The sequence below is a fragment of the Acinonyx jubatus genome, chromosome C2 (assembly GCF_027475565.1).
Source record: "Acinonyx jubatus isolate Ajub_Pintada_27869175 chromosome C2, VMU_Ajub_asm_v1.0, whole genome shotgun sequence".
NCBI classification, from domain to species: domain Eukaryota; kingdom Metazoa; phylum Chordata; class Mammalia; order Carnivora; family Felidae; genus Acinonyx; species Acinonyx jubatus.
Window position 1 is genome coordinate 67,159,564 of NC_069384.1, and position 26,265 is coordinate 67,185,828.

At 39.6% G+C, this 26,265-nt stretch overlaps 1 protein-coding gene across 2 annotated transcripts in view; it reads right to left on the reverse strand.

Annotated features, from left to right (window-relative positions):
* Window positions 1-1,745: 1,745 nt before the first annotated feature.
* The window catches only part of HSPBAP1 (HSPB1 associated protein 1), a 58,355-nt gene continuing 33,835 nt past the window's right edge, over window positions 1,746-26,265 (reverse strand). The window contains exons 4-8 of one of the 2 annotated variants that reach the window (XM_015082282.3): window positions 20,003-20,139; window positions 16,344-16,515; window positions 13,235-13,318; window positions 2,495-2,605; window positions 1,746-2,367 (exon numbers count right to left, since the gene is read on the reverse strand). In XM_015082282.3, coding sequence (XP_014937768.1) covers window positions 1,828-2,367; window positions 2,495-2,605; window positions 13,235-13,318; window positions 16,344-16,515; window positions 20,003-20,139 — 1,044 coding nt within the window. In that variant the 3' untranslated portion in view covers window positions 1,746-1,827. The remainder of the gene's footprint in view (window positions 2,368-2,494; window positions 2,606-13,234; window positions 13,319-16,343; window positions 16,516-20,002; window positions 20,140-26,265) is intronic. The other variant, XM_015082283.3, reaches the window with a different exon arrangement.

A 26,265-nucleotide genomic window follows, 5' to 3' on the forward strand; every position in this document is an offset into this window, starting at 1 on the left:
CTCAGCGTGTCAAAGACTGTTACCTCTAACTGAATTAAATGTGTTATCTCAGAATATATTTCAAATTTCTCTGACCCCAACCTACATGAGGACATGAAGAAATATACTTTATATCAGGCCTAGTACGCACACAAATATAACTGAAAAGTTTTATGAAATACACTTATCCTGGAAAAATACTTCTCCCAGAAAATTGTATGAAATAATACTTACACTTTCTAAAGAGTTCACTGAAATCACCTATTCTGTTCCACTTTTTAAAAATGCTGGTCTCACTATATTAATATGTCTACTTCTGCAGTTAAGGATCCGCTTCCTAAGGGGAACAGACATCTTGCCCTTGGCCACAACATCCTTTACTCCAATGTATTTGATGGAGTATTGCCAAAAAGTTCTTTTTATAATCCACTTAGCCCAATATTTAACAAGCCCCCAACAGTATGCTGGACACTCTGATCAAGGCTCTATGAATACAGTAATAATCAAAACCAGGTCCATACTCCCATGGAGTAACATTCTGGTTAATAAACAATAATTATATAAATAGGTAATTCAAATAAATAGGTATATAGTGGTCAATTGGTAGTAAGTCCTACAGACAGGTTTCTTCCAGACCCTTCTTTTCCTAGTCATGTTCATATAACACCTTCCTCTCTTCTAGAGGGCATATACTTTCTTTTTTTTGGATGTACTGATACCCTGAGTCTGAAGACTGAGAAGGATGGAGACAGTTGTCAATTCATCTTAAAAGATTACTTTGCTTGGGGTACCTGGGTGGCTCAGTCAGTTGAGCAACTGACTCTTGATTTTGCCTCAGGTCATGATCCCAGGGTTGTAGTATCAAGCTCTGCTTTGGGCTCTGTACAGAGTATGGAGACGGCTTGAGATACTCTCTCTCTCTCTCTCCTTCTGCCCCTCTCCCCCACTCGCTCTCAAAAAAAATATTATTTTGCTTATCTTTTCTGTTATATATTTGTTTCACAAATGGTTACTCAGAAATCAACATACTTTTCTAATTCTAAATTCTTACTTTGTAATAGTAATAATTATCCCCAGATCTTCTTGCAAATGTAATGAAAGTAGGTAGGATCAATTTCACTAAATCAAACTTTTAGTTAGTTTCAGGAGTCAGTAACCTCCAGTGCTTTTCATTCCCAGGACTGGTGTTTCTAGATGTCTCAGTTCCTTCCATACGGAGGACTTATATTGGACCCCCATCTACTTTTTTTCCTGCTCTAGATGGCAGGGGTTAACCAGTGAGAATTCTGCAGGTGTCACAAGTGTGATCACTTCAGATCAAGGCTAGAATCCACCCAATGGATGCATTAGGCCAGGGTTTGTCAAACTTTTTCTGTAAGGGGACAGACAGTATTTTCAGCTCTGTGGGCCAACTGTCTTAGTCACTACTCAACTCTGACACTGTAACTCTAAAGCTGCCATAGACAATATGTAAATGAATGGCATGGCTGTGTTCCAATAAAACTTTATTTACAAAACAAGCAGCAGGCTGACCTCTGCTTGAGGCTGCTGAAGAGATTACTTTCTGTTAAGAACACCTGGGACTTACACTTGAGGTAGGCTGAAAGGATAGGATGGGACAGGAAAGGCAAAGTCACTGAAGAAAGAAGGCCCAACAAATAACAAAGAGCCAGTTTGTCCAAGGAGCAATGTTCATGAATGAAGGTGGCAAGAGACTGAAACACAATTAGGTAAGAACAAGTACATTTATAAGCATGTACCATTAATTTTTGCTCTTCCATCTTTTATTTAAAAATCACACCGTTTCAAAAAAATATTTTAAAAGTATTATTTTTAAAGCCATTTTCCTTAGAACCACAAACTTCTTCCTTGTATCAGAAGCTGTGCCACTATCCTGGTTACTTGTGGGTTCAGCAAGCAGTCTAGCAAGTCATCTGTAGAAATAAGTGTTTGAGAAGGAGCCATATTACTATTTGAAGCATTTTGCTCCACAATTGCATCCTCACTTTTACTCATCATTCGTTGCCTCTTGGTACAATGCAATTTTCCAGAGTGTTCTCCATCTTCTCCAACAAAGTCTTTACCATCACCTTCAAATATACTTCCTGTCTTTGAGGGTAGTTCTTCAGAAGTCAGTATTACAGGAACCAGATCAGGGCCAAAGAGACTTGCTGCCTCCTGTTTTACCACTCCCAAGCTTAAGTCGTGGCCGCCTGTCTGTTCCATCTCCATGTGATTGTGCACATTTAATCCTTCCTTTTTCATGTGCTCTCTGTTTGTTCTCATTGCTTGGACTTCTACTACCTTAGATGTTCTGTAATAATCGAAAAGGGCGGAAACAGCTCTATTTAAGTAGCGACAATTGACTTCATGGGATGTTTCCTCAACCTAAGGAAAAAGAAAAACTCTTTAGAATGGATATATGCATTTACATGAATTAGAAAGCAAATGTTCTAGCCAGGGTCGATTTATTACAGGAAATTAATTGCCATGATGAAATCCAGAAGCGGCCTACCTCAGTTGGGTTTAACCAAGCTCTGGTATTGTGTGGGTCCTCTGCAGTTTTGAGGGCACACACAAGTATGCGTGTGATTGCTTCTTCTACCCGGGCTTGGTGGTCCTCTTCCTGAGTCAATATCAAAAAACACATTTTTTTTCACTTGTCTGTATGTCTCATGGCTTAAAACAGAATAGAGTTTAATTGTGTGTCCTATTGTCCTATTAATATAAGCTTTGTTATAGAAGGAATGAACATGTTGTTGGAAGACCACAACTTTTATGTATTCACTATCACCTGCCATCTAGAAGAGCTGCAGAATATTTCACCAACCAAACGGAAGTATTATCCTGTCTATAAGACATAGGCCTTAAGTATGAGCCATCTTGTGATGTTTTTTCCAATTTTTTCCATTTGTTGACATGTTTAACATTTTTTTTTAAAAAAAGCACTGAATTTGATAAGCTAATTGAGGAATGGAAGAAAAGTTGTAATAAACATTCTTGGCCACAAGAATGGAATGGCTAAAAGTCCAAATACGTTTTTTTTTTAAAGATACAATAAGCAAAGACTATAGCGTTAATGACAAATTACATTAAAATCAACTTCTGTTCATCAAAAGGCACCAAAAGGGAAAAACCAAACCAGATGTCTGTAACACATAAAACTGGTAGGAGATTAATATCCAAAATATGTAAAGAATCTGCACACATCAGTAAGACAAACAACCCAATCTTTTAAAATGGGAAAAAGGGGGTGCCTGGGTGGCTAAGTCAGTTAAGCCTCCAACTCTTGATTTTGGCTCGGGTCATGAGTTCATGATTCATGGGTTCAAGCCCTGCACCAGGCTCCACGCTGACTGCATGGAGTCTGCTTGGGACTCTCTCTCTCCCTTTCTCTCTGCCCCTCCCCTGCTCATGCTTGAGCTCACTCTCTCTCTCTCAAAATAAGTAAAAATTTTTAAAAAATGGGCAAAAGACATGAAGACAAGCATTTCAAAAAAGAGCAATCACATGACTAATAAACATGAAAGTATGCCATTAATAATAAGGAGATACAAATCAAGAAACTGATGAAATCGGTGAAAGAGAGTCTCATAATTCCAAGTGGTGGAGAAATGTGCATTGACAGACTCACTGATGGTGGGAGTACAAACTGGGACAGCAGTTTGGAAAACATGTTGGCATTATCTTGTAAAATTGAGTGCTGTATACTCTACAGACCAGCAATTCTACTCCTAGAGAAGTACATAGTTTTTAGAGAAACTCTTGTACGTGTGTAACAGAATATTCTATTTATAAAAACAAAAAATAGGAAACACTCAATTATCCAGCAACAGAACAAAGAACCAATAAACTGGGTACATTAATATAAGACAGTATTATACCACTGTGAAAAGGAATGAAATCCCCATGATAAGACACCACTTCACACTAGAATGGCTATAATAAAAAAGATAATATCAAGTGTTGGTGAGGAAGTGGAGAAATCAGAATCTTTGTACATTGCTGGTGAAACAATACTGCTTGGGAAACAGCCTGGCAGTTTCTCAAAAGGCTAAACACAGAGTTGCTATATGTGATAGTTAATTTTAAAGTTTATTTAATTTGAGAGAAAGAAAGAGTGATTGTAAGTGGGGGAGGGGTATAGAGATTGGGAGAGAGAGAATCGCAACCAGGCTCTGTGCTGTCAGGGCTTGAGCTCACAAGTTGTGAGATTATGACCTGACCCAAAATCAAGAGTCAGATGTTTAACTGACTGAGCCACCCAGGTGCCCCTGTGACGGTTAATTTTATTAGTCAACTTGGTTAGGCTATGGTACCCAGTTGTCAAACCCTACCTAGTCTAAATGTTGCTGTGAAAATACTTTATAGAGGTGATTAACCTTTACAATCAGTTGACTTTAAGGAGATTATCCTCAATAATGTAGGTGGACCTCATGTGAAGGCCTTAAAAGCAAAGACTAAGGTTTCCTGGAGAAGGGATTCTGCCTCATGATTGTAATAGAAATCTTGAGACCCTGAGTGAGTAGGTTTCTGGTCTGCCAGCCATCCTACAGATTTCAGACTCCAGACTTAAACTTCAACTCTTGTCTGAGTTTCCAGCCTCCTGGCCTGTCTTTAGGATCCATTAATATACCATATGATCCAGAAATTCCACTCCTAGATGGCCACACAGGAGAAATGAAAACATATGTTCACATAAAAAATTGAGCCGTGGAGGAAACTTCAGTGGGCGAGGTGGCTTTGGCGGCAGTCGAGGTGGTGGTGGATATGGTGGCAGTGGGGATGGCTATAACGGATTTGGTAACGATGGAAGCAACTTTGGAGGTGGTGGAAGCTATAATGATTTTGGCAATTACAACAATCAATCTTCAAATTTTGGACCCATGAAAGGAGGAAATTTTGGACGCAGAAGCTCTGGCCCCTATGGTGGTGGAGGCCAATACTTTGCCAAGCCACGAAACCAAGGTGGCTATGGCGGTTCCAGCAGCAGCAGTAGCTATGGCAGTGGCAGAAGGTTTTAATTACTGCCAGGAAACAAAGCTTAGCAGGAGAAGAGAGCCAGAGAAGTGACAGGGAAGCTGCAGGTTACAACAGATTTGTGAACTCAGCCAAGCACAGTGGTGGCAGGGCCTAGCTGCTACAAAGAAGACATGTTTTAGACAATACTCATGTGTATGGGCAAAAAACTCGAGGACTGTATTTGTGACTAATTGTATAACAGGTTATTTTAGTTTCTGTTCTGTGGAAAGTGTAAAGCATTCCAATAAAGTGTTTTAATGTAGATTTTTTTTTTTTGCACCCATGCTGTTGATTGCTAAATGTAATAGTCTGATCATGACGCTGAATAAATGTGTCTTTTAAAAAAAAATTGTACACAAATGTTAACAGTAGCATTATTCATAATAGCAAAAAATCGACACAAGCCACATATCCACCGAGTGATGAGTAGATAAACAAAATGTAGTATATTCATTCGGTGGAATATTATTCAGCCATAAAAGGGAATGAATTATCGGGGCACCTGGATGGCTCAGTCAGTTAAGCGACCGACTCTTGATTTCAGCTCAGGTCATGATCTCACTGTCGGTGAGATAGAGCCGGGCATCGGGCTCTGAACTGACAGCACAGAGTCTGCTTGGGATTCTCTCTCTCCCCCTCTCTCTGCCCCTCCCCTGCTCCCACTCTCTCTAAAAATAAATAAATAAACGTTTAAAAAAAAAGCCAAAACGTTAAAATGTTTTTTTTTTATTTTTTTAATGTTTATTTATTTTTGAGAGAGAGACAGAGCATGAGCAGGGGAGGGGCAGAGAGAGAGAGGGAGACACAGAATCTGAAGCAGGATCCAGGCTCTGAGCTGTCAGCACAGAGCCTGACGCAGGGCTCGAACTCATGGACCACGAGATCATGACCTGAGTCGAAGTCGGACGCTTAACTGACTGAGCCACCCAGACACCCCTAAAACGTTTTCTAAAAAAGGGAAGATAGTATGATATATGCTACAACATAGATGAATCTTGAAAATACATAATGCTGAGTGAAAGATGCTGGCCACAAAAGACCACATACTACATGATTCCCAAATTGGCAAATCTATAGAGACAGAAAATAGGTTGGTGATTGCCTAAAGCTAGAGGGGAAAATAGGTTGGTGATTGCCTACAGCTAGAGGGGAGCAACTACTAACACGCAAGGGGTGTCTTTTCAGGTTGATGAAAATGTTCTAAAATTGATTATAGTATGATCGCACAATTCCTTTTTTTTTTTTATGAAATCAATTCACTTTTTAAAAAAAAAATTTTTTTAACGTTTATTTATTTTTGGGACAGAGAGAGACAGAGCATGAACGGGGGAGGGGCAGAGAGAGAGGGAGACACAGAATCGGAAGCAGGCTCCAGGCTCTGAGCCATCAGCCCAGAGCCCGACGCGGGGCTCGAACTCACGGACTGCGAGATCGTGACCTGAGCTGAAGTCGGACGCCCAACCGACTGAGCCACCCAGGCACCCCAATTCACTTTTTTTTTTTAAATATATGAAATTTATTGTCAAATTGGTTTCCATACAGAACCCAGTGCTCATCCCAAAAGATGCCCTCTTCTATACCCATCACCCACCCTCCCCTCCCTCCCACCCCCCATCAGCCCTCAGTTTGTTCTCATTTTTTAAGAGTCTCTTATGCTTTGGCTCTCTCCCACTCTAACCTCTCTTTTTTTTTTTTTTTCCTTCCCCTCCCCCATGGGTTCCTGTTAAGTTTCTCAGGATCCACATAAGAGTGAAAACATATGTTATCTGTCTTTCTCTGTATGGCTTATTTCACTTAGCATAACACTCTCCAGTTCCGTCCACGTTGCTACAAAGGGCCATATTTCATTCTTTCTCATTGCCACATAGTACTCCGTTGTGTATATAAACCACAATTTCTTTATCCATTCATCAGTTGATGGACATTTAGGCTCTTTCCATAATCGCACAATTCCTGAATATACTTAAAATTTCTGAACTTCACGCTTTATTGTTTTTCCACAGAGTATTCAAATGCACTTATTTGGGATCCTAAAATAGTTCTATTCTAGTCCATTTGCTTCTTAATGGGCTTTTAAAAAGCTGCACTTTTTTAAAGCTACCAAAACTAGTAAAAGAAGTAAAACTCCTCGAAGCTCTCAAAAACCTCCAAGAAATTTTTTTAATTGAGGTATAATTGACACACAATGTTACATTCATTTCAGGTGTACAACATAGTGACTCAACAACTTATACACTGCTATGCTCACCACGAGTGTAGTCACCATCTGTCACCATACAACATTCCTACAATTCCACTGACTCTATTCCCTATGCTGTACCTTTCATCCCTGTGACTCATTCATTCCATAACTGGAAGGCTGTACCTCCCCCTACCCTTCATCCAGAAAGGAGAGGAGTGGGGGGGGATGAGTGAAATTACACCATTACAAATATGTTACATATATATTATTTTACATGTATAAATACAATGAGACACAAAAGTGGAAAAATTATTAGAGCAAGAGGAAAGTTGTTAAAAAATTAACAAAAATATTCTTTAAAGTTTGGGGGAAAATATTAATAAAGTAAATATATTTCAATACTACAAGAATAAGGAGGAATACTAAAAGAAACATTTTAAAAAGGCACAATTGAGAAGAATTGAGAATATACTTTATCCTTTGGAAAATATTAAAATAGAATCTGCACCACTTTAACAGAGAAACAAAGAACAGATGAATATTGTACCACCTGAACAGAACTAAAATTTCTACTTTTTTCCCCAAATCTATGTGACTTGTGACAAGAATACCAGAGTCAGGAGTTTGCCTGAGTTACCGAATATTTTACGTTTTAAAACCTAAGGGTTTTTGGAGTCAAATTTGGCAACGTGAAAAAACTATGGTTCAGTGCTTGAAGAGATAAGGATAAAAGCAACACATGACAGAGGAAGATATAATTACTCAGCTCCTAATCTGCATTCCAGTTTTTCAAGGAAGAATGAATGAACTGTGAAGAATGAATGAACTATAGAAGTTATAGAAGGAACTACATTTCTGGCTTGGTGAAGGACAGAAATCATCTACTTTAAGTCAGCGTAACTTGTATACTCAATGACACCAATCCTTTGAAAAATTCTAAGAGAGACAGCTGAACAGACAGTATATAACAAGCTTCTAAAAAGACCATGGTGAAGGCTTTTAAACTCTTGGGGCCAGGTGAACTCAAATCTAAATAAAACAGGAACAAATGGTATTCTATATAGTACGTTAAGAAAGAATACATCACAACCAAGTATGATTTGTTCCAGAAATTGATGGCCCATACTAGAAAATCCATTGATTTAATTTACTCAAATACCAGATATTTACTAAAGAGGAGTCTTATTTGATCATTTCCATCGACGCTTAAAAGGCATTCAACAAAGTTTAACACCTTTCTTGAATTAAAAAAACCCCAACAAAATAAGCAATTAGTTGACAGATACTTAACATGATAATATATATATATATACAACTCACCCACAAATCCAGCATTTTACTTCAAGAAAAATCACTAGAGGGGCGCCTGGGTGGCGCAGTCGGTTAAGCATCCGACTTCAGCCAGGTCACGATCTCGCGGTCCGTGAGTTTGAGCCCCGCGTCAGGCTCTGGGCTGATGGCTCAGAGCCTGGAGCCTGTTTCTGATTCTGTGTCTCCCTCTCTCTCTGCCCCTCCCCCGTTCATGCTCTGTCTCTCTCTGCCCCAAAAATAAATAAACGTTGAAAAAAAAAAAAGAAAAATCACTAGAGAATTCTCTCTAAAATCAGAAAAAGACAAGGATGCCCCCTATCTCCATTATTTTGTATTATTGATTGGGAAGTACTAGCCAATGTGATTGGACAAAGGAAAATAACTACAGGAAAACCAATTGGAAAGGAACAGGTAAAAGTATCTTAATTTTCAGATAATCTGAGAGATACCTTAAAACCCAAGAAAGTCAATAAAAAAATCACTACACACAAGAAAATAATTCAAATTAACACAAAAATCAATAGTCTTCGTATACACCAACAACATCCACTCAAATGATATAATGGAAGAGAAGACCCACCTCACTTACCATAGCAGCCAAAAAAAGATAAAATGCCCAGGAATAAGCCTTGAAAAGAAATGTGTAAATCCAATGTGAGGAAAACTTTAAAACAATCCTGGAACAAAGACAACTAGACTTGGACGAGAAGAAAGATATCTCATTCCTGGATAGGACATTTCAACACCATACAGCTCATATAAAATTTAATATAAATGGAATAAAAATATCAATCTTTTTTTTTCCTGAAGGTAGATGAACTGACTCTAAAGATCACATGAAAAAACAAATTCAAGAAGAGTCAGGGAAACACTGCAAAAAAAAAAAAAGGTTTCTGGCCTTACAGATACTAAAACCATACTGTAAGACTTCTCTAGATAAAACAGGGTGAAGTGTTGAAAGAACATGAAGAAAGGCCAATGGAAGAAATAGACCCAACCAAGTACACATAGATATCTAGTATATGATTAAAGCAACATTTCAAATCACCAGAGAAAAGACAGACTTTAAAATAAATGATGTCCCTGACAATTCTATTATCATTTGGTAAAAGATAAAAATAGATCTCAGAGTGCCTGAGTAGCGCAGTCGGTTAAGCTTCCGACTTCAGCTCGGGTCATGATCTCACCGTCAGTGAGTTCGAGCCTGCTTCGGGCTCTGTGCTTTCAGCACAGAGCCTGGAGCCTGCTTTGGATTCTGTTTCTCCTGCTCTCTCTCTCTGCCCCTCCACTGCACGCTCTCTCTCTCTCTCTCTCTCTCAAAAATAAATAAACATTAAAAAATTTTAAAAAAATAGATCACAACCTTACATCATACATTAGTAAAAACCACTAAGTGGATGAGATACCTAAATGTAAAAAAATGAAACAATCCAAGTTCTAAACTCCTTTATGACCTGGAAAAAGGAAATGTTTTTCTAACTATGATTCAGAAATCAGAAGCAATAACGTTCAACAATATATCCTGTTGGTGAGGCTGTGGAGGAAAGAAACACATCATGTACTACTGATGGAAATGCAAAATGGCACAATCACTGTAAAGTAGAATTTGGCAAAACCTAACAAAATTAAAGATCCATTTACCTCGTGATTTGGCTAACCCACTTTTAAGACTACCCAAAGACACTCTCCTGGAAAATATAAAACAACATGTGCACAAGGTTACTCACTGGCACTATTTCTAATTACAAAAGGCTGGAAACAACCCAAACATCCATCCACTTGGGAACCAGTGAATAAATGATTCTGTGCCATATAATGGGGTACTGAACAGCTGTTGGGGAAAAAAGTGAAGATATCTCTGTAATATCATGTAGTCAAGTTCAGAATAGTATTGTTGTGTGAAAAAAGCAGGGTGCAGAACACTGTAACTTATTACTTTCTGTGTAAGAAAGGAGAGGAACTAAGAGGGAATATATATGGATAAGCATATAAATCAAATATATAAAGGTTTGTTTACATTCTTATTCACATATAAAGTCATAAATATATTTGTTCATTTACTTAATTATTTCCATATATGTTCACAAAGAAGATACACTGGAATGATAAACTAGAAATAATTAAAAACAGAGCCCTGCCCAAGGGAAGAAGGATGGAATCCAGAGAGGGACAGAGAGGAAAAGGAGAATTCTCTACATATACTTTTTAATACCATTTTAACAAGTTAAATGATTAACATATTCAAAATATTAAATTAGGTCAAAATGGGAAAAAAGTAAATCCTAATGTTGAAAACAAACTGAAACAAACAAATCTACCTAAAATTAGTAACATGACCACAAGTGAAAAGAATCCCTTCACAGTAATTTCTAAACACAGTACTTTGTACCCCCTTACTGGAATATGGTCTAACAATAAAAAGGACCAAAAAGAATCTTAAATTTTATTTGCAAGTTTTGTGGTTAGTAATACTGATATTGGAATTTTGAAACTGCAAATGTGAACATCTTAAACATATACAGGTGAATAAAGGAAATAAGCAGATGTTACTGTAAGGATGGATCTGGATTTTCAGTGTAAGAGAAGAGATAAAAACACAGAAACAAATAGGGAAAAAATTTATAATATTAATCTTGAATTAGAAATATAAATATATCCATATCTACCTATCTACCTTACAATCTAGCTTTATCACTTAAAGGTCTGGAAACAGTGACACACCAGTAAAAACGAACGACAGCCTCAGAGCCCCAATCTCAGTTTCTAAGTACCATCCCTCACTGAAACGAACCATGACCACTTGGAGAAATTACTGATTTCCAAGTGCGAGGCAAGGAAAATACAAGGCAATCCTGAGATATCTTCTTGTACTAGAAAGCAAGGATACATTCTAGGATGAATGAGGACATATCAAAAGGGCACAGGCCCGCTTGAAGGAGTTCACTAACAACACAGAAGAGAACCAAATTCAAAACTATCTTGGCAGGCTGGAATGCTCAACCAAATGACCATGACAACAGCTGAGAGAGGTGACTGGAGTCCTGGATGCAGGTTTAAATAACCAGCTTTACAGCTTCACAAGGGAGGGCAGCCAGACATGGAAGCTGATCATGTGAACAAAAGCACTGGATATTCTCAAGCTGAATATGAACCCAAAGTGAGATCAGATTCCTAAAGGCTAATGCAATATTATAAGCAGCACTGAATAAATTCAGGATCTAAGTCATGTGAGACAGAAATCATATTCCATGAACTGAGGCCTCCTGGTATTTGTACATTAGGAGGGCTACTCTTGACATAATAGTCCTTCCTCCTCCTCATAGCAATTTCTGTTTTTAAACACTTCCCATGTGTTAGGCAGCGGATTAGTTTTCCCCAACTTCAGTCTCACAACTACCGTACTGAGGTGGGTGCAATCATAATCTCCATTCTGCAAGTGAGGAAACTTAGGCTTAATGAGATTAGCTAACTATCTAGGTTAGCCAGCTAATAAAGGTACAGACCTGAAACTTAAACCTACCAAGTTCCAAAGTCTATGACCAAAATGGTGAAGAATCTGGAAAAAAATAAAAGTCATATAAAAAACAGTATTAAAGAAACCAGAGGTTTTGAGCCTGGGAAAGAAAAATTTAAGGAGACATATGGCAGGTATCTTCAAATATTTAAAAAAGAAAAAAATTCAGGGTGCCTGAGTGGCTCAATCGGTTAAATGGCTGACTCTTAATCTCAGCTCAGGTCCTGATCTCAGGATTGTGAGTTCAAGTCCCACACTGGGCTCTGCAGTGGGCATGAAGCCTACTTAAAAAAAAAAAATGTGCATAGTTTCAGAAATAATCGGTACATTGATAAGCAGGCGGGTAACAGCTCCACTATTTAACAATGAAAAGAGCTACCTTGAGAGTGAAGCACTGTCAGGACTGGGAGTGGATGGTATTTTGACATTTGCCCCAACTACAATTCAGCATGCTACCAGCAGAACTGAGTAACTAACTGAGTCTACAAATCTCCCACCGTTCCTCTCACCTAATCCCAATAGTACAGCCTCTTGTGATTAGTATTCATTATGCTCCACCCATGACAAAGCCCTCCCCATTACCAAAGGATGAGGAAATCCCAAGGGGAGGATACAGTAGCCAAAGAGAAACGAGAGGTGCATTCAAAACCTTTGCAATCAAAGCCTCTGGTTAAAGAGGCACAGGTGCAATGAAGGCCTTGGTTGAACCACACTGGGCAGCCATTTTCATTGTCAAGTAGAGCAGGTGACCAAGATTAAGCAGGGCATATTTCAGGGAAAAGTCCTCTGGCAGAAATGAAATGATAAAGTCTTGGCACTCAAAGACTCTACTTTAAGGAAATGTATAAGCCAGGACAAAGAATTGTGCAATTAGTAATAAGGACCCTGAACCAAGAAGCAGTTATCTCTGGCCCAGATGGTATAGAAAGGACTGGTAATGTGGAACATACACGGCAGATCTAGACAGGCCCAACACAGTTCTCCTAATAACACTAGTCAAAGGAGAAGACCCTGCACACCAACACTGGGGCCCATCATGTGCCCTGAAAAGAAAGAATGGTGCATCACCGAGAATCCTAATTCCAACCTAAACACCCATTAACACAGCATAGAATACATCAATAATAGCATATCAAACCAAAGTTAATACTGGAACTTTTTTTATAGACAGACTATATATACCTTAAAAGCAGGGATTACATTTACTTAAAAAAAAAAAAAAGTACCAGCTCAATCCATGAGTTTATACTGACAGTGACGGGATCGATGGATTCTACATAATGCCACCAGTGTCTGGGAACAAACAGAACCTGAAAAGCAAACAAAAAGTAAGTTAGCACAAGAACAGCACATTTTGTTTTTATGTCAGAATCAGACCCTAGCTGAAACTGCTAGGAATACATACAAATTTATAGTAACATTGCTGTCGGAAAGGGAAACAAGAAACAAAAACAAACACGCAATCTTTTATTCCTTTTTTTAATTGACAAGTTCATATCTTCTACAAAGAATATTGCTAGCTTTCCAGTCTCCTTAATCCTAAACCTGTTCTGTCTGCATCTAAATATTAGTAAAGGACTCTGAGATTCTAAGTTTTCCTCCTTTCCAATGCAAACTAGTTGTACGCATTCTGAAAGAAGGCATAGGTAAAAATATAGGAAGTAGTTTGTCTTCTCATGGTCTAAAAATGAAGCCAATGAAGAAACAATAGGTGGAAAGGGAGCACTGGATAAGTGATAACTTAGAGGATCGGACGTTGGTGCTAGAGAACGTCAGAGGTGGGAGATGCAGGCAGGAACCAGGGAGGGCAGGGGCAGCCCAGATGGAGGAAGTGCAGTCTGAACCAGGGTTAGGAGAGAATGTAGACAGAGGAAAGAATGAGGACATGTCAGGAGGGAGAAGTAGCACAGGGAGGTGGGGCTGTTGAGGCACAGCAAGTAGGCTAGTCTTACTATTACAGACAGAGTAATGAGAGATAAGGTGGGAGAGTTAGGGTAGGGCCAGTGGATGGCCCTGAATTCAGAATAAAAAATCTGGATATTACTCTGTAAGCATTAAAGAGTTGCTAAGAAGTTTTTAGTAGGGGGATAGTCAGAATAGAGACATTATGGGAGAGCCTAGGAAGGACAGGAGATTCTTATAATGGTCTAATTATTAAATGTTAAGATTTAAAATGGAAGATTTAGTAAACAAAAGCAACAGACAGAGTCAAGAAGGATTGCATTTGTCCAGATGCAATATGAGATTAGCACCCATGGAAGTTGGGCAGAGCAGATAGGATGATCTTCAGAGATTTAGAAAACTGGTGGCATTTGCTATGAACAAAGTAGAGCTACGATATGGGAAGAAGCACCTTTTAGGAGAACTGAGCCCTAAAAAGGGCTACTGTACTTAGTCATTAGGAGGTCATAAATGTCCCATCAGGTTATACTTTCAGTAAAGTGGTAAGAGAGGGAACCAGTCATTGGTAGATTAAAGAATGAGCAGAATATAAGACACACTGATATAATAGAACCACACATTCAAATCTGGCTATGAAAACAGAAGACAAATGAATTACCAACCACTTCACATCCACTAGAATGGCTAGAATAATAAAATAGTGATAATGATAGTAATAATGGAAAATAACAAGTGTTGGTATGGATGTGAAGAAATCAGAACCTTCACACATTGCTTCATGGGAATGTAAAATGGTGTAGCTGCTGTGGAAAAGTTTGGCAATTCCTCAAAAAGTTAAACACAGTGCTGCCATATCACTGCCAGCAATTTCACTCCTAGGTATATAACCAAGAGGACTGAAAACATATGTTCACTCAAAAACTGTACTCAAGTGTCCATATTCTTCATAATAGCCAAAAAGTGGAAACAACCCAAATGTCCATTAACTGATCAATGGATAAGCAAAATGTATATCCATAGAATGAAATACATTTAGCCATAAAGAGGAATGAAGTACTGATAACATTCTACAGCCTGGTGCTATGTGAAAGAAGCCAGACACAACAGGCCACTTGTACGACTGCCCTTAAGTGAAATGTCCAGATTAGGTAAATCTATAGAGATATAAAAGAGATGAGTGGTTGTCAGAGGCTGGGGGATAGGTGTCTAGGGAGTGACAGCTAACGGGTTGAAGCAACTTTGTCAAGTTACGTTATTTGTACTCATAAATGAAGGAAGCAGGAAAAGAGCCAGTGAGAAGGGAGTGAAGGAAGAAAACAGGCAGGGGAGAGGAACACTTGAGGAAATAAAATCTCCTAAAGAACCTAAAAAACTTTTCAAATTGTTAATAAAATACCAGACAGCAAATGCCAATGTTGCAAAGGTGATTTTCCCCACTGGACCGAAGCACTAAGAACAAAATCTTTGGAATATTTCAGAGACAGTCCTTTGTAAAGGGAACATCCATTCTTGCTTAACAGCAAATCATTCTCTGTTCATTCTGCTTTTGTTACCCCATCACTTGGATGCATTCCAACCTGCATTTATGTTCTAGTATAGTTGGAAAGATACTAATTGTGAATAAATATTCCAAAGTTGCTCTAGTACCCATGCCTTGACACTTTCTCTTAACATTATTAATAATGACTGTTAGGACCACCTGGGTGGCTCAATTGAATGTCTGACTCTTGATTTCGGTTCCGGTCATGATCTCACGGCTCATGAGATTAAGCCCTACGTCAGACTCCAGGCTGGGCATTTAGGCTGCTTGGGATTCTCTCTCTCTCTCTCTCTCTCTCTCTCTCTCTCTCTCTCTCTCTCTCTCTCTCTCTCTCCCCCCCCCCCTCCCTCCCTCCCCTGCTCATGCATGTTCTCTCTCAAATTAAAAAAAAAAAAAAACAGGGGCGCCTGGGTGGCTCAGTCGGTTAAGCGTCTGACTTTAGCTCAGGTCACGATCTCACAGTCGGTGAGTTCGAGCCCCGCGTTGGGCTCTGGGCTGATGGCTCAGAGCCTGGAGCCTGCTTCCGATTCTGTGTCTCCCTCTCTCTCTGCCCCTCCCCTGTTCATGCTCTGTCTCTCTCTGTCTCAAAAATAAATAAACGTTAAAAAAAAATTAAAACAAAAACAAAAACAAAACAAAACACGGGGAGTTCTTGTTTTCCTCCAAAGTTCATTCTCCTCTTCACTAGTAGGAGGAGCTATATTCCCTTTTCCCATAGTTCCAGGACCTGTGAAACTAAGAAGTATATGTCTGAAACCTTCTAATAGCAGAGCAGCAGGGAAGAAAATCATTCTCATTTGTACTGGTGGTGGGGCATGTGGCATAAGGACATGAGAGAAGTTATAGCTGGGGTGTGTGCTGACAGGTCATCAGTGTTTTAAAGCCCCCATTACCTGTCCTGGATTCAGGGTAACCATATGTCTTCGAGCTTTGCAGAACCGAGGAAAACGTTTTAAATCAGGATTGACAACATTGATTTTACTGAACACACTAGATTCTTCATAAGGGATTCTAGTTGGATAAAGGAAAGGAGTATCTTCAGGTGGAAAGAGATGCCATCTTTTCCTAATTAAAAAAAAAAAAAAGATGTAAGTTAATACTCTGAACTTGAGACAAAACACCTAAGAAGGCAGTGGCTAAGTGTTCATTTTCATTCAGTCCATAAAGGAATACAAGAGCAATCTCAGTGGTCACTGGGCCCATCTCTCAGTGGTGGAATCTCCTATGCAGACAGGGATGCAGGTAAGGCAGCAACTAGTGGGTATCTCCTGATACCCTGAGGCAGCCCTATTGCTGGGACAGGATCTAGTTTGTAAGATCATTCTTTCTTATCTCAGATCAGAGTCTGCCTCCTCATCAGTCAGATTCTGTCTTTGATTCCAGAGCTACCCTGAATAACCCCTCCCTTTCAAATATCTGTATTCTCATCTTCTCCAGGAGCCACCACAGTATTATCCACCAAATAGTTTCTAGACTTCTCCCAGTTTGGATTGTAAATTCCTTAAGTGAAACCTGTGTTAGGTTAATCCATGAGGAAGAGAAATGCACAAATGATGACCCACAGCTAAAGACTGATATAATACAGGAATTTTCAAAAAGAGAAAACTGTAAGATGTTTCAGTCACTTCAATATTTTTGAAAAATGGAGGTGATAAATTTTAAATCGCAAAACACTAGACACACCCACACTTCCAGCCAATAAAGGGGGGACATTTGAGGCAAAGAAGGGAGAAGTATAACATAAGAAGATACACAGACAAGGAAGGAGAGAGAAGGAGAGAGAAGGAGAGAGAGAGAGAGAGAGAGAGAGAGAGAGAGAGAGAGAGAGAGAGAGAGAGAGAGAAAGACAGACTACTTCTGAGAAAAGACTTAAAGCTCTCTAGTGACCCCCTTGGAGTTACGGTTACAGTTACAGTAGGGCCATTGCATTCCTTTCAGGACGAGGAAGCAGTTGGCTGCTATTTTCAAACTAAGAAGTAGACACCAAAGTCTTATTTTGCCTTAGAGATGATAAAGCTGCTCCATTTCACTATAGCTATGACTATAGTTTGGGAGAATTCTCGGCATTTATTACGTTTAGAACATTAGAGCTGGAATAACTCTTAAGAGATCATCAGTCTAATTTCATTTTCAAAGTAGTGGAAGAGGAACCCAGTACTTGCTCAGCGTCATTCACTAGACTAGTGGATAGTGGTGGACCCAGAACTAGGTCACAGATCTCCTGACCTCTTCAGGTCCCAGCTCCTACCTCTGCCTCATGGCTGTGTTCCCACAGGAATACCCATAATGGTAACAGTCCCATACAATTTGTTTTGTTTGGCTTAAAATGTAATATACAGTCAACCCTTCAACAACAAGGTTTGAACTGCACAGGTCCACTTATCTGCAGATGCTTTTTCTTTTTTTTTTCTTTTCTTTTTAAGAAATCTCTGTACCCAATGTGGGGTCTGAACTCACAACCTCGAGAGTAAGAGTCACATGCTCTATCAACTGAGCCAAAAGGTGCCCCTAGATGGTTTTCCAACAAATACAGTACAGTACTGTAAATATATCTTCTCTTCCTTATGATTTTCTTAATAACATTTTCTTTTCTTTACCTTACTTTATTGTAAGAATAAGTATATATACCTCGGACATACAAAATATGTATTAATCAACTGTTTATGTTATTGGTAAGGCTTCCAGTCAACAGTGGTTAAGTTTTTAGGGAGTCAAAAGTTATATGTGGATTTTCAACTGCACAGGGGGTGGGCACCCCTAACCCCCGCATTGTTCAAGAGTCAACTGCATATGCATCCTTCTCTTATCAGTCAGAAAAAGTGGTCAATCACCATGTCATTCCCTGATCAAAAAACCTCTCATTGTCCTTCATGCTGAAAGAGAGTAAGAGGTATTTGCTTGGAAGTCAACCTCAGGCTCCAACTTCCCTTTCCTGCCTGATGATCCCTTTGCTTCCAATGCACAATTTAACACAGGATGACTCACAGGGTTCTCTATACACCCCATATTTTCCTAGGGCTCTGCTCATGCTGGTCCCTCTGCTCCTCCCACCCATGTCTTTTGAACATTCACCCTTTCTTTAAAGCCTAACATAAACAAATGGCAGCTCTTCTCTGAAATCTTCAACTTTCCAGCAGGAACGCTATCCTACTTTTCAGTACCACAGCTCTTTTGAAACCTTCCTGAAGGGCATGTTCATTCTGCCTTCTATCACAGCTACCTGTGGACTTGCCTGTACTCCTATAAACTCACTCAGGGCAGAGAGGGATCTTACTCATTCACCTCCATTCCTATTGTAACACATGGTACCTGCTATATCACAGAAAGAACACAGGGTTTTTTTTGTTTTTTGTTTTGTAATGTTTTCCTAACTGAATTTCTTTCCCAATTCAGAACACATGCAAAATAGCTACTTACAACAATACCTCTCTTACCAAGTTTAAGGCTCAGACTATGAACTCCATAAAGGCAAGGACCATGCACACGATTCATTGTGGCATCCACAATGAATACTTAATAATGTATCCAAAACACTCTATGCCCTTTAGAAAGACTTAATGAATCCAGAAGTAGACTATCTTATACCATGTTTTAAGAGTTTCAAAAAGTTTCCAAAATACTTTGCATGTGAAATCTATTCACACACTTATTTACTGTTTCTTTTGGAACCACTTATAATCCTTTTCATGTCTAAAGAGTTTGAGAACTTGGAAATATCCATTTCTGTTTTTCCCTCTGTACCATCCTGTAAATTTTCCAAAAGGCCAGGAAAGGAGACTGGAGCATCACTAATTAGGGGAAAATAAGGCTGTACGTAAAACATTCTGAATAATCCTCCAACGGGCAGAAACACGTAAACTCTGAGGGAACTCCCGGAACCAGGGACTATTAAAAATATTGCCTGACTTACCCTTATATATCTCAAGGTCTACAGACACATGGAAAAGAACTTACCTAAAGTAATAAGATACAGCACTGTCTACACGTAGGCACAGACTAAAATTTAGACTTCAAAGGGGCCACAAATACCATCTCATGCAGCAGAGTTCCCAAACCAGGCTCCCTGGCATCTCCTCAGAGGCCTTAGGGTAGGAGCAAAGCCTCTTTCTTTCACCAAACAGCTCTGCTCTTATTTATTTAGGTTTGAAGAAAGGGTCTTCCTGCTTTTAAATAGAAGTCTGAAAACTACAAACACAGACACTAGGCAGTTGTCTAGCTGAACGCGGAGTGGGATCCTGGAGCTCTAGGATCAGGTTTCTGAAGGTAAGCCTGATCATGGCTGAGAGACACATGGAAACCATCATTTGAACTGTTCCCCTTACTTCAAAAAGGAGGAAACTGGACGAGAGATTAAGAGATCTGCCCTGGTCAGAGGTCATTTCCACAGGGTGGAAATGGGGCTAAACCTTGGGGTCTGCTACCTGCCTGATCCTCATTCTTCTTTCTGTATCTCACTCACACTCACACACACACACACACACACACACACATACACACACACTCTCTCTCTCTCTCTCTCTCTGTCTTTCCCCCACGTGCACCTGTGCATTACCTTCCTTGTACCTGGAATACTAAATTGCAACCATAGGAGTCCAGATGACAGGGAGTATGGGCCCCCATAGAGCCAATCCACAATGTACTTTGCCGTCCATTTCTTCCAGGAAACCCAAAGTCAGACCATATCACGCCCTGTTTTGAAAATAAAGTTACAGTCCATCAAGAACCAAATCTTCTATATGGTAGTGTTACACATTTTCACTTGCATATCTGTTTTCTGGCACTTGGAACACTCTTATACAGAAAATGCTACAGATGGAAGTTAGGTTTCCAGAGCAGTCCAAGAAATATTTTAAACCAATAACATACATGAATTATCTCACTAATAATAGTTATTCAACAAATATTTACTGACTGTTCTAGAAGCTTGTGATGAATCACTGAATAAAACAAACATGCCCACACAAATGAAGCTTACATTTTAGAGGCTGGAGACAGAAAATAAACAATAGACATAATTATGCATATATCTAGGGGAAGAGTGTCTCACTTGGGCAGCAGGAACAATAGTACAATGGAAGTAAAAGCATTTCAAAAAGTCTCTCAACTGAGGTAGCCAGAAAGCCATATTCTCTCTAAGCAGTGTAGATATTTCTGGGCATAACTAGTGCATTAACCTTTTGCACTCTAATGACAACATGTTCTGATGGAGTTATTTAAAACTATAGGTGCTGGAGACTTATTTTCACACCTACTAAATCGGAATCTCCAGGTAGAGACAGCCTATCTTTTGAAATACATATCCATACATGACTTCTGCTATGCTCCCCAAAGTCATGAACTCAAGTATAATAAACTTTAAAACAGAGACAGCACAGTGCTCTGGACTTGGCTCTTCTTATGCCTGGTTTTGTGGACAAATCATGCCCTAGTCAACTACTGACCCATAAATACTATCTAGTCCAGCAGTTCTCAAACCAGGCTCCCCTGGCATCTCCTTAAGGGGCCAGAGGGTAGCAGCAAAGTCTCTTTCTTTCCTTTTATTATTGAAAATTTATTTATTATTTTTGATAGAGAGATAGAGAGTGAGTGAGGGAGGGGCAGAGAGAAAGGAAAACATCCCAAGCAGGCTCTGTGCTGTCGGTGCAGAGCCCGATGCGGGGCTTGAACTCACAAACTATGAGATCATGACCTGAGCCAAAACCAAGAGTTGGAGGCTTAACTGACTGAGCCACCCAGGCACCCCAACCTCTTGCTTTCAACAAACTGCTCGGCTCTTATTTAAGTTGAAGAAGAGATGTTCCTGCTTTTAAATGAAAGTTGGGGGTGCCTCGGTGGTTCAGTCGGTTAAATGTAGAACTCTTGGTTTCGGCTCAGGTCATGAATTCACGGTTTTGTGAGTTCGAGCCCCGTGTCAGTCTCTGTGCTGGCAGTACAGAGCCAACTTGGGATTCTCTCTCAACCTCTCTCTATGCCCTCCCCCCACTCATGCTGTCTCTTTCAAAATAAATAGATAAACTTAAAAAACAAAAAAAATAAATAAAAGTTGGAAAACTACAAATGCAGTTTGACATAAATGCAAATCCATGAAATTATAGAATGTATAAGCTAGAAAAGAGAAAGAACATACTAGTGAACCAGATACAAAGGTTTCTCCCCTTTTTTTTAAGTTTATTTGAGAGAGGATGGAGGAGGGGCAGAGAGAGAGAGAGAAAGAGAGAGAGAGAATCCCAAGAAGGCTCTGCACTGACAGTGCAGATGTGGGCCTCAAATTCACAAACTGTGAGATCTTGACCTGAGCCGAAGTCAGATGGTCAACCGATGAAACCACCCAGGCGCCCTTTATTTGTTTTTTAAAATCGTGAATCTTTCCTATTGGGTTTTGAAAAAACAAAACAAAACAAAACACACTTCTGTGTGCAGAACATGATCCTAAATGCTGACTCTTCTTTTTATCAGTATCTTCAATCTACATTTTCAATTTTTCAAAGCAAACCATTAACAGCTGCAGTCAAAGAGAAAGAGGATTTTGGAGAGACATTTAATGGTAGTTTTGAGCAAGACTAGAAAAAAGTGTTTTCATTTTTGTTTTGAGTAATGAAAAGAGTGGACTATGTGCATATAACTAATGTCTGTTACAGAAGGGGCGTGGTTTGGAGGGTAAGCGCTATTGTAAATGCCTATGCACATGGCTCACATGCAGCTGCTCCAGACAGTTACAAAAATCAAGTCCCTTTACGTATGACCCATAAGCTCCATGCAGGGAGCTTACCTCTGAATTCCTGTTGCCTGACATAATAATACTTGGCTCAGGGTAAGTGCTCAAAACATTTGTTGCTTGGGATGGAAAGAAGAAACTGTTGGTTTATTATTGGTAAATGTTTCCAGTCCAGAACATTTTCAAACACCTACCACATCCCTGGTATGATGCAGAATACAACAACCAACACAACACAGGGCTACCCTTCAAATCTAATAATAGGAAACAGTCCCATAAATGAACTCTTTCAATATAATGTGGCAAGTGCTCTGACAGAAGTGAGCAGAGGGTGATCTACAATCGCTAAAGGAAGGCTCTTGGTCCAAGCAGGGAGCTTAGGAGAGGTTTCCAATTAAGCTGGTCCTTGTTGAACAAGTCACCACACTCAGTTTGGAATTTAACTAAAGGCAACTGAAAGACGTGCAATATAGAAACAAAAAACAGAGCTTTGTCTTACCTAAGAAGAGGCTTAAGTGATTCTTAATTAAAAAAAAATTTTTTTGGGGGCGCCTGGGTGGTGCAGTCGGTTAAGCGTCCGACTTCAGCCAGGTCACGATCTCGCGGTCCGTGAGTTCGAGCCCCGCGTCAGGCTCTGGGCTGATGGCTCAGAGCCTGGAGCCTGTTTCCGATTCTGTGTCTCCCTCTCTCTCTGCCCCTCCCCCGTTCATGCTCTGTCTCTCTCTGTCCCAAAAATAAATAAACGTTGAAAAAAAAAATTAAAAAAAAATTTTTTTTAAACACTTATTCACCTTTGAGAGACAGAGAGAGACAGAACATGAGCAGGGCAGGGGAAGAAAGAAAAGGAGACACAGAATCTGTCAGCACAGAGCCCGACACGAGGCTCGATCCCAGGAACCATGAGATCATGACATGAGTCAAAGTTGGACACCCAAATGACTGAGCCACCCAGGCGCCCCAAGTGATTCTTAATCCTATATATATATATATATATATATATATATATATATATATATATAATATACTATATAATTATATAATATATATAATGAACGTCAATATGCTTCTCCTCAGAGAAATACATACTATACACAATTTCACATATACTTTGAGGGAGACAATGGACCAATCCCATGTGAGAAATTCTGTTCTAGAGTATTGCTTCACAAAGAATCACAGAAGGAAGATTTCCCTCTGGGGGATAGGGGTTATATGAGAAACTGGCAAGGGGGTTCCCTGACAGCAATGACAAAAAAAAAAAAAAAAAGGAAAAATTATTTTGGAATGATTAGATCAGGGTGACCTAAACTACCAAAAATTCAGCTACAAATTGGGTGGAAAAACCAAAGGGTGAAAAAAAGGTAAATCTGTCACAAAATAGACAGAATTTTGTGTCCCCTCGCTCCCCCACAGGTTCTTAGAGAGTTGAGGTTTTCTTGCTAGTTGTGTTCAGTTACTTATAGGTAGTCAAATGTCTGAAATCAAAGTGGGCCCAAGAGGAATCTACCTTGAGTCTTGCTAGAAACAAGCGACCTGGTTAGGCTGCTATTCCAGTGAAATTAGTAAAGGTGATTGGTGGGGTGATCCACCCTGGAGTCTAGTCCCACATCCACTTCAACAGTTGGAAAAGTCTTTAGAAATCATCTATATCCATAAAATTCTATTCTACACCATCCCTGAAAAGGGCAATCAAATATCTAATTGACCGTTAAAAAGAAAACCACCGGCCCAAGATGGAATCACTTATTCCAGGCCGTATCACCAAACCAGGGCTTACTATTTAACCTAGTTGCAGTTTCAACCTCCCCCAGAATGCGGTTTTAACTAATCGGTCAGGAATTTTCTGGTCAGCACCAGGGAGGTAATGTGTCACGTGGAGCATCTCCAACCACTCCACACAAAAGGAAGTCGAGGTAATCTGTGTGATAAAACCCCATGCCATTCCCAGAAGGGAAGGTGATTTTACCTGAACCTATACTTTTACCTTTGCTAATAACTTCTTGCTCCATCTTCCTTCCTATAAAAACCTTCCATTTTGTAGCTCTCCTCTACTTGCTAGATGGGATGCTGCCTGATTTATTTAATAAAGCCAGTCAGATCTTGAAATTTACTGGGTTGACTTTTTTAACAGCTGCTCACCACAAAATATCTGCTTTCTTGTACTTACAGAAGGTCGTAGATTCGCTTTACACAGACAGGTTTATTTTCTTTTCTGCCAAAAATTGCTATCTTTAAGTTATCTGAAAAACTGTCATGCCTTCTCTTCTTGTACCTAAACTCAGGAGCATTAACTTTTCCCTCCAGCTGCTATCCTCTCAACTATCTTTGTCAATAGTGCTCTTGAAGCCTGACTCTCTAACCCTAGACACAACCTACATGAAACCCTGCATATGGGACTGCAGCATTCCATCCTGAACACTGCACCATCCATGTAGTGTCAGTGCTTTGTTTGTTTTGGGGGGTTTTTTGTTGTTTGCTCAAGCAACTGAATTACATCATGGCTAATCTTGGGCTTGCCTGCCTTTTTCTTCTGAACCGTTGCCTAGCCATATCTCTTCAGCCTTGATTTATTAATAGATCTTAGGAAAAAGCCGTGGTCCTACATTTATCCCTCTTAAACTGAATCTTGTTTAATTTCTGCCTGGTATTTCACAATGTTTAAAGCAACCTGTCTGCATGACTCCCAAATCTTACCTCCAGTCCTAATTTCTCTTCTATTTATGACTAGACCCATATTTTCACTTGCTAACAAGTTATCACTACCTGGTTATTAAATCCTTACAGGTCAGACCCCAATACTAACATTTTGCGTGTATCATCTCATTTAATCCTTATGAGACTGAAGTTGGTTATACCCATTTTTGTATGTGGAAACTAAGGAATATCACTGCTCTTTTGACAGTATTATTAAAAAACATACAGACATTCTTGTCAAAACAAGTGGGAGGGGGTGCTACTGGTATTCAGTGGATAGAGGTCAGGGATACAGCTCAACACAACAAGGAAAGGTTCTGTATCTTGTACAATTTTCATGCTGCTAAAAAACCTGGTTTTAGTTTTCTGAGACTAGGACTCCAACTCCATTTCACATGTCACCAAAGGATCTTTGGCACGGTTTTAATATACACTGAGTTTTCCAGAGAAACACAATTACTAAATAAGTCGAGGGAGAATTATAGTTTGTGTTTCTGCAGTTTTATTAGGAGTTGTTCACCATTTTGAAAAACTAAGCCACCAATAGCACTGAAACTCATGGCTTTGGGCTCAGCAATATATACGCCAATATCAGTCTGTGCTTGTGCTGTCTCATCGTGGTGACTCTATGTGTGTATGTACAAATATACTTAAATTTAGCTTCATTTCAAAATGTTAAATATCAAATCTTGGAAATATTCTATGGAATTTTGTCTTAATTCTTCAAAATCGAACCTTTCCTTTGTAGGTGGGTACAAGCATCTGATTAATTCATTATGACTTCTAGTCTAGTCAGGCTTTGAATAATTACACATTGAGTCACATGTTTCTGTCTAAATTCCCCTGTATTTTAGTAGCTGGGGCATTTTAATCATTTAAAAGAATCACCTGCAAATGGCATTTCAGAACAGTGGAGGGGATGCGACATCTGGCATGAGACCCCTGCTACACCATCTCTACAGCTTTCCCAGTATGCACCACACATCTCCCTGCCTTTGCTCCAGCTGGTCTCACAGCTCTCCCACGCCCCAATTCACACTTCTCTTGGAGGACCCAATGTAAATGTCACTTCTTTAAACCCTTCTACCACCCTTATACAACTTAGTCATTCTCTCTTTTGGTCTCCCTCTCAAAGAATGTTGACTCTTTGCCTCTGACCCATTCTCCTTACTGCAGCAAGAGCTATCTTTTTAAAATGTTAAGACCCCGGCACTCATTTGCTTTGCACTTAGAATTAGCTCCAAATGCCCTCATTTGTAGGCCTGTATGACCAGGCCCCTCTCACCTCTCCTACACCTTCTAAACCCCTGCATCTCGTTGGCCAGGCTTTAGTCACAATCGCCTTATTTCTTTTTTCCCAAAAAGGTAAATTTTTCCCTTCTTCAAGGGTTTTGCATATGCTATTC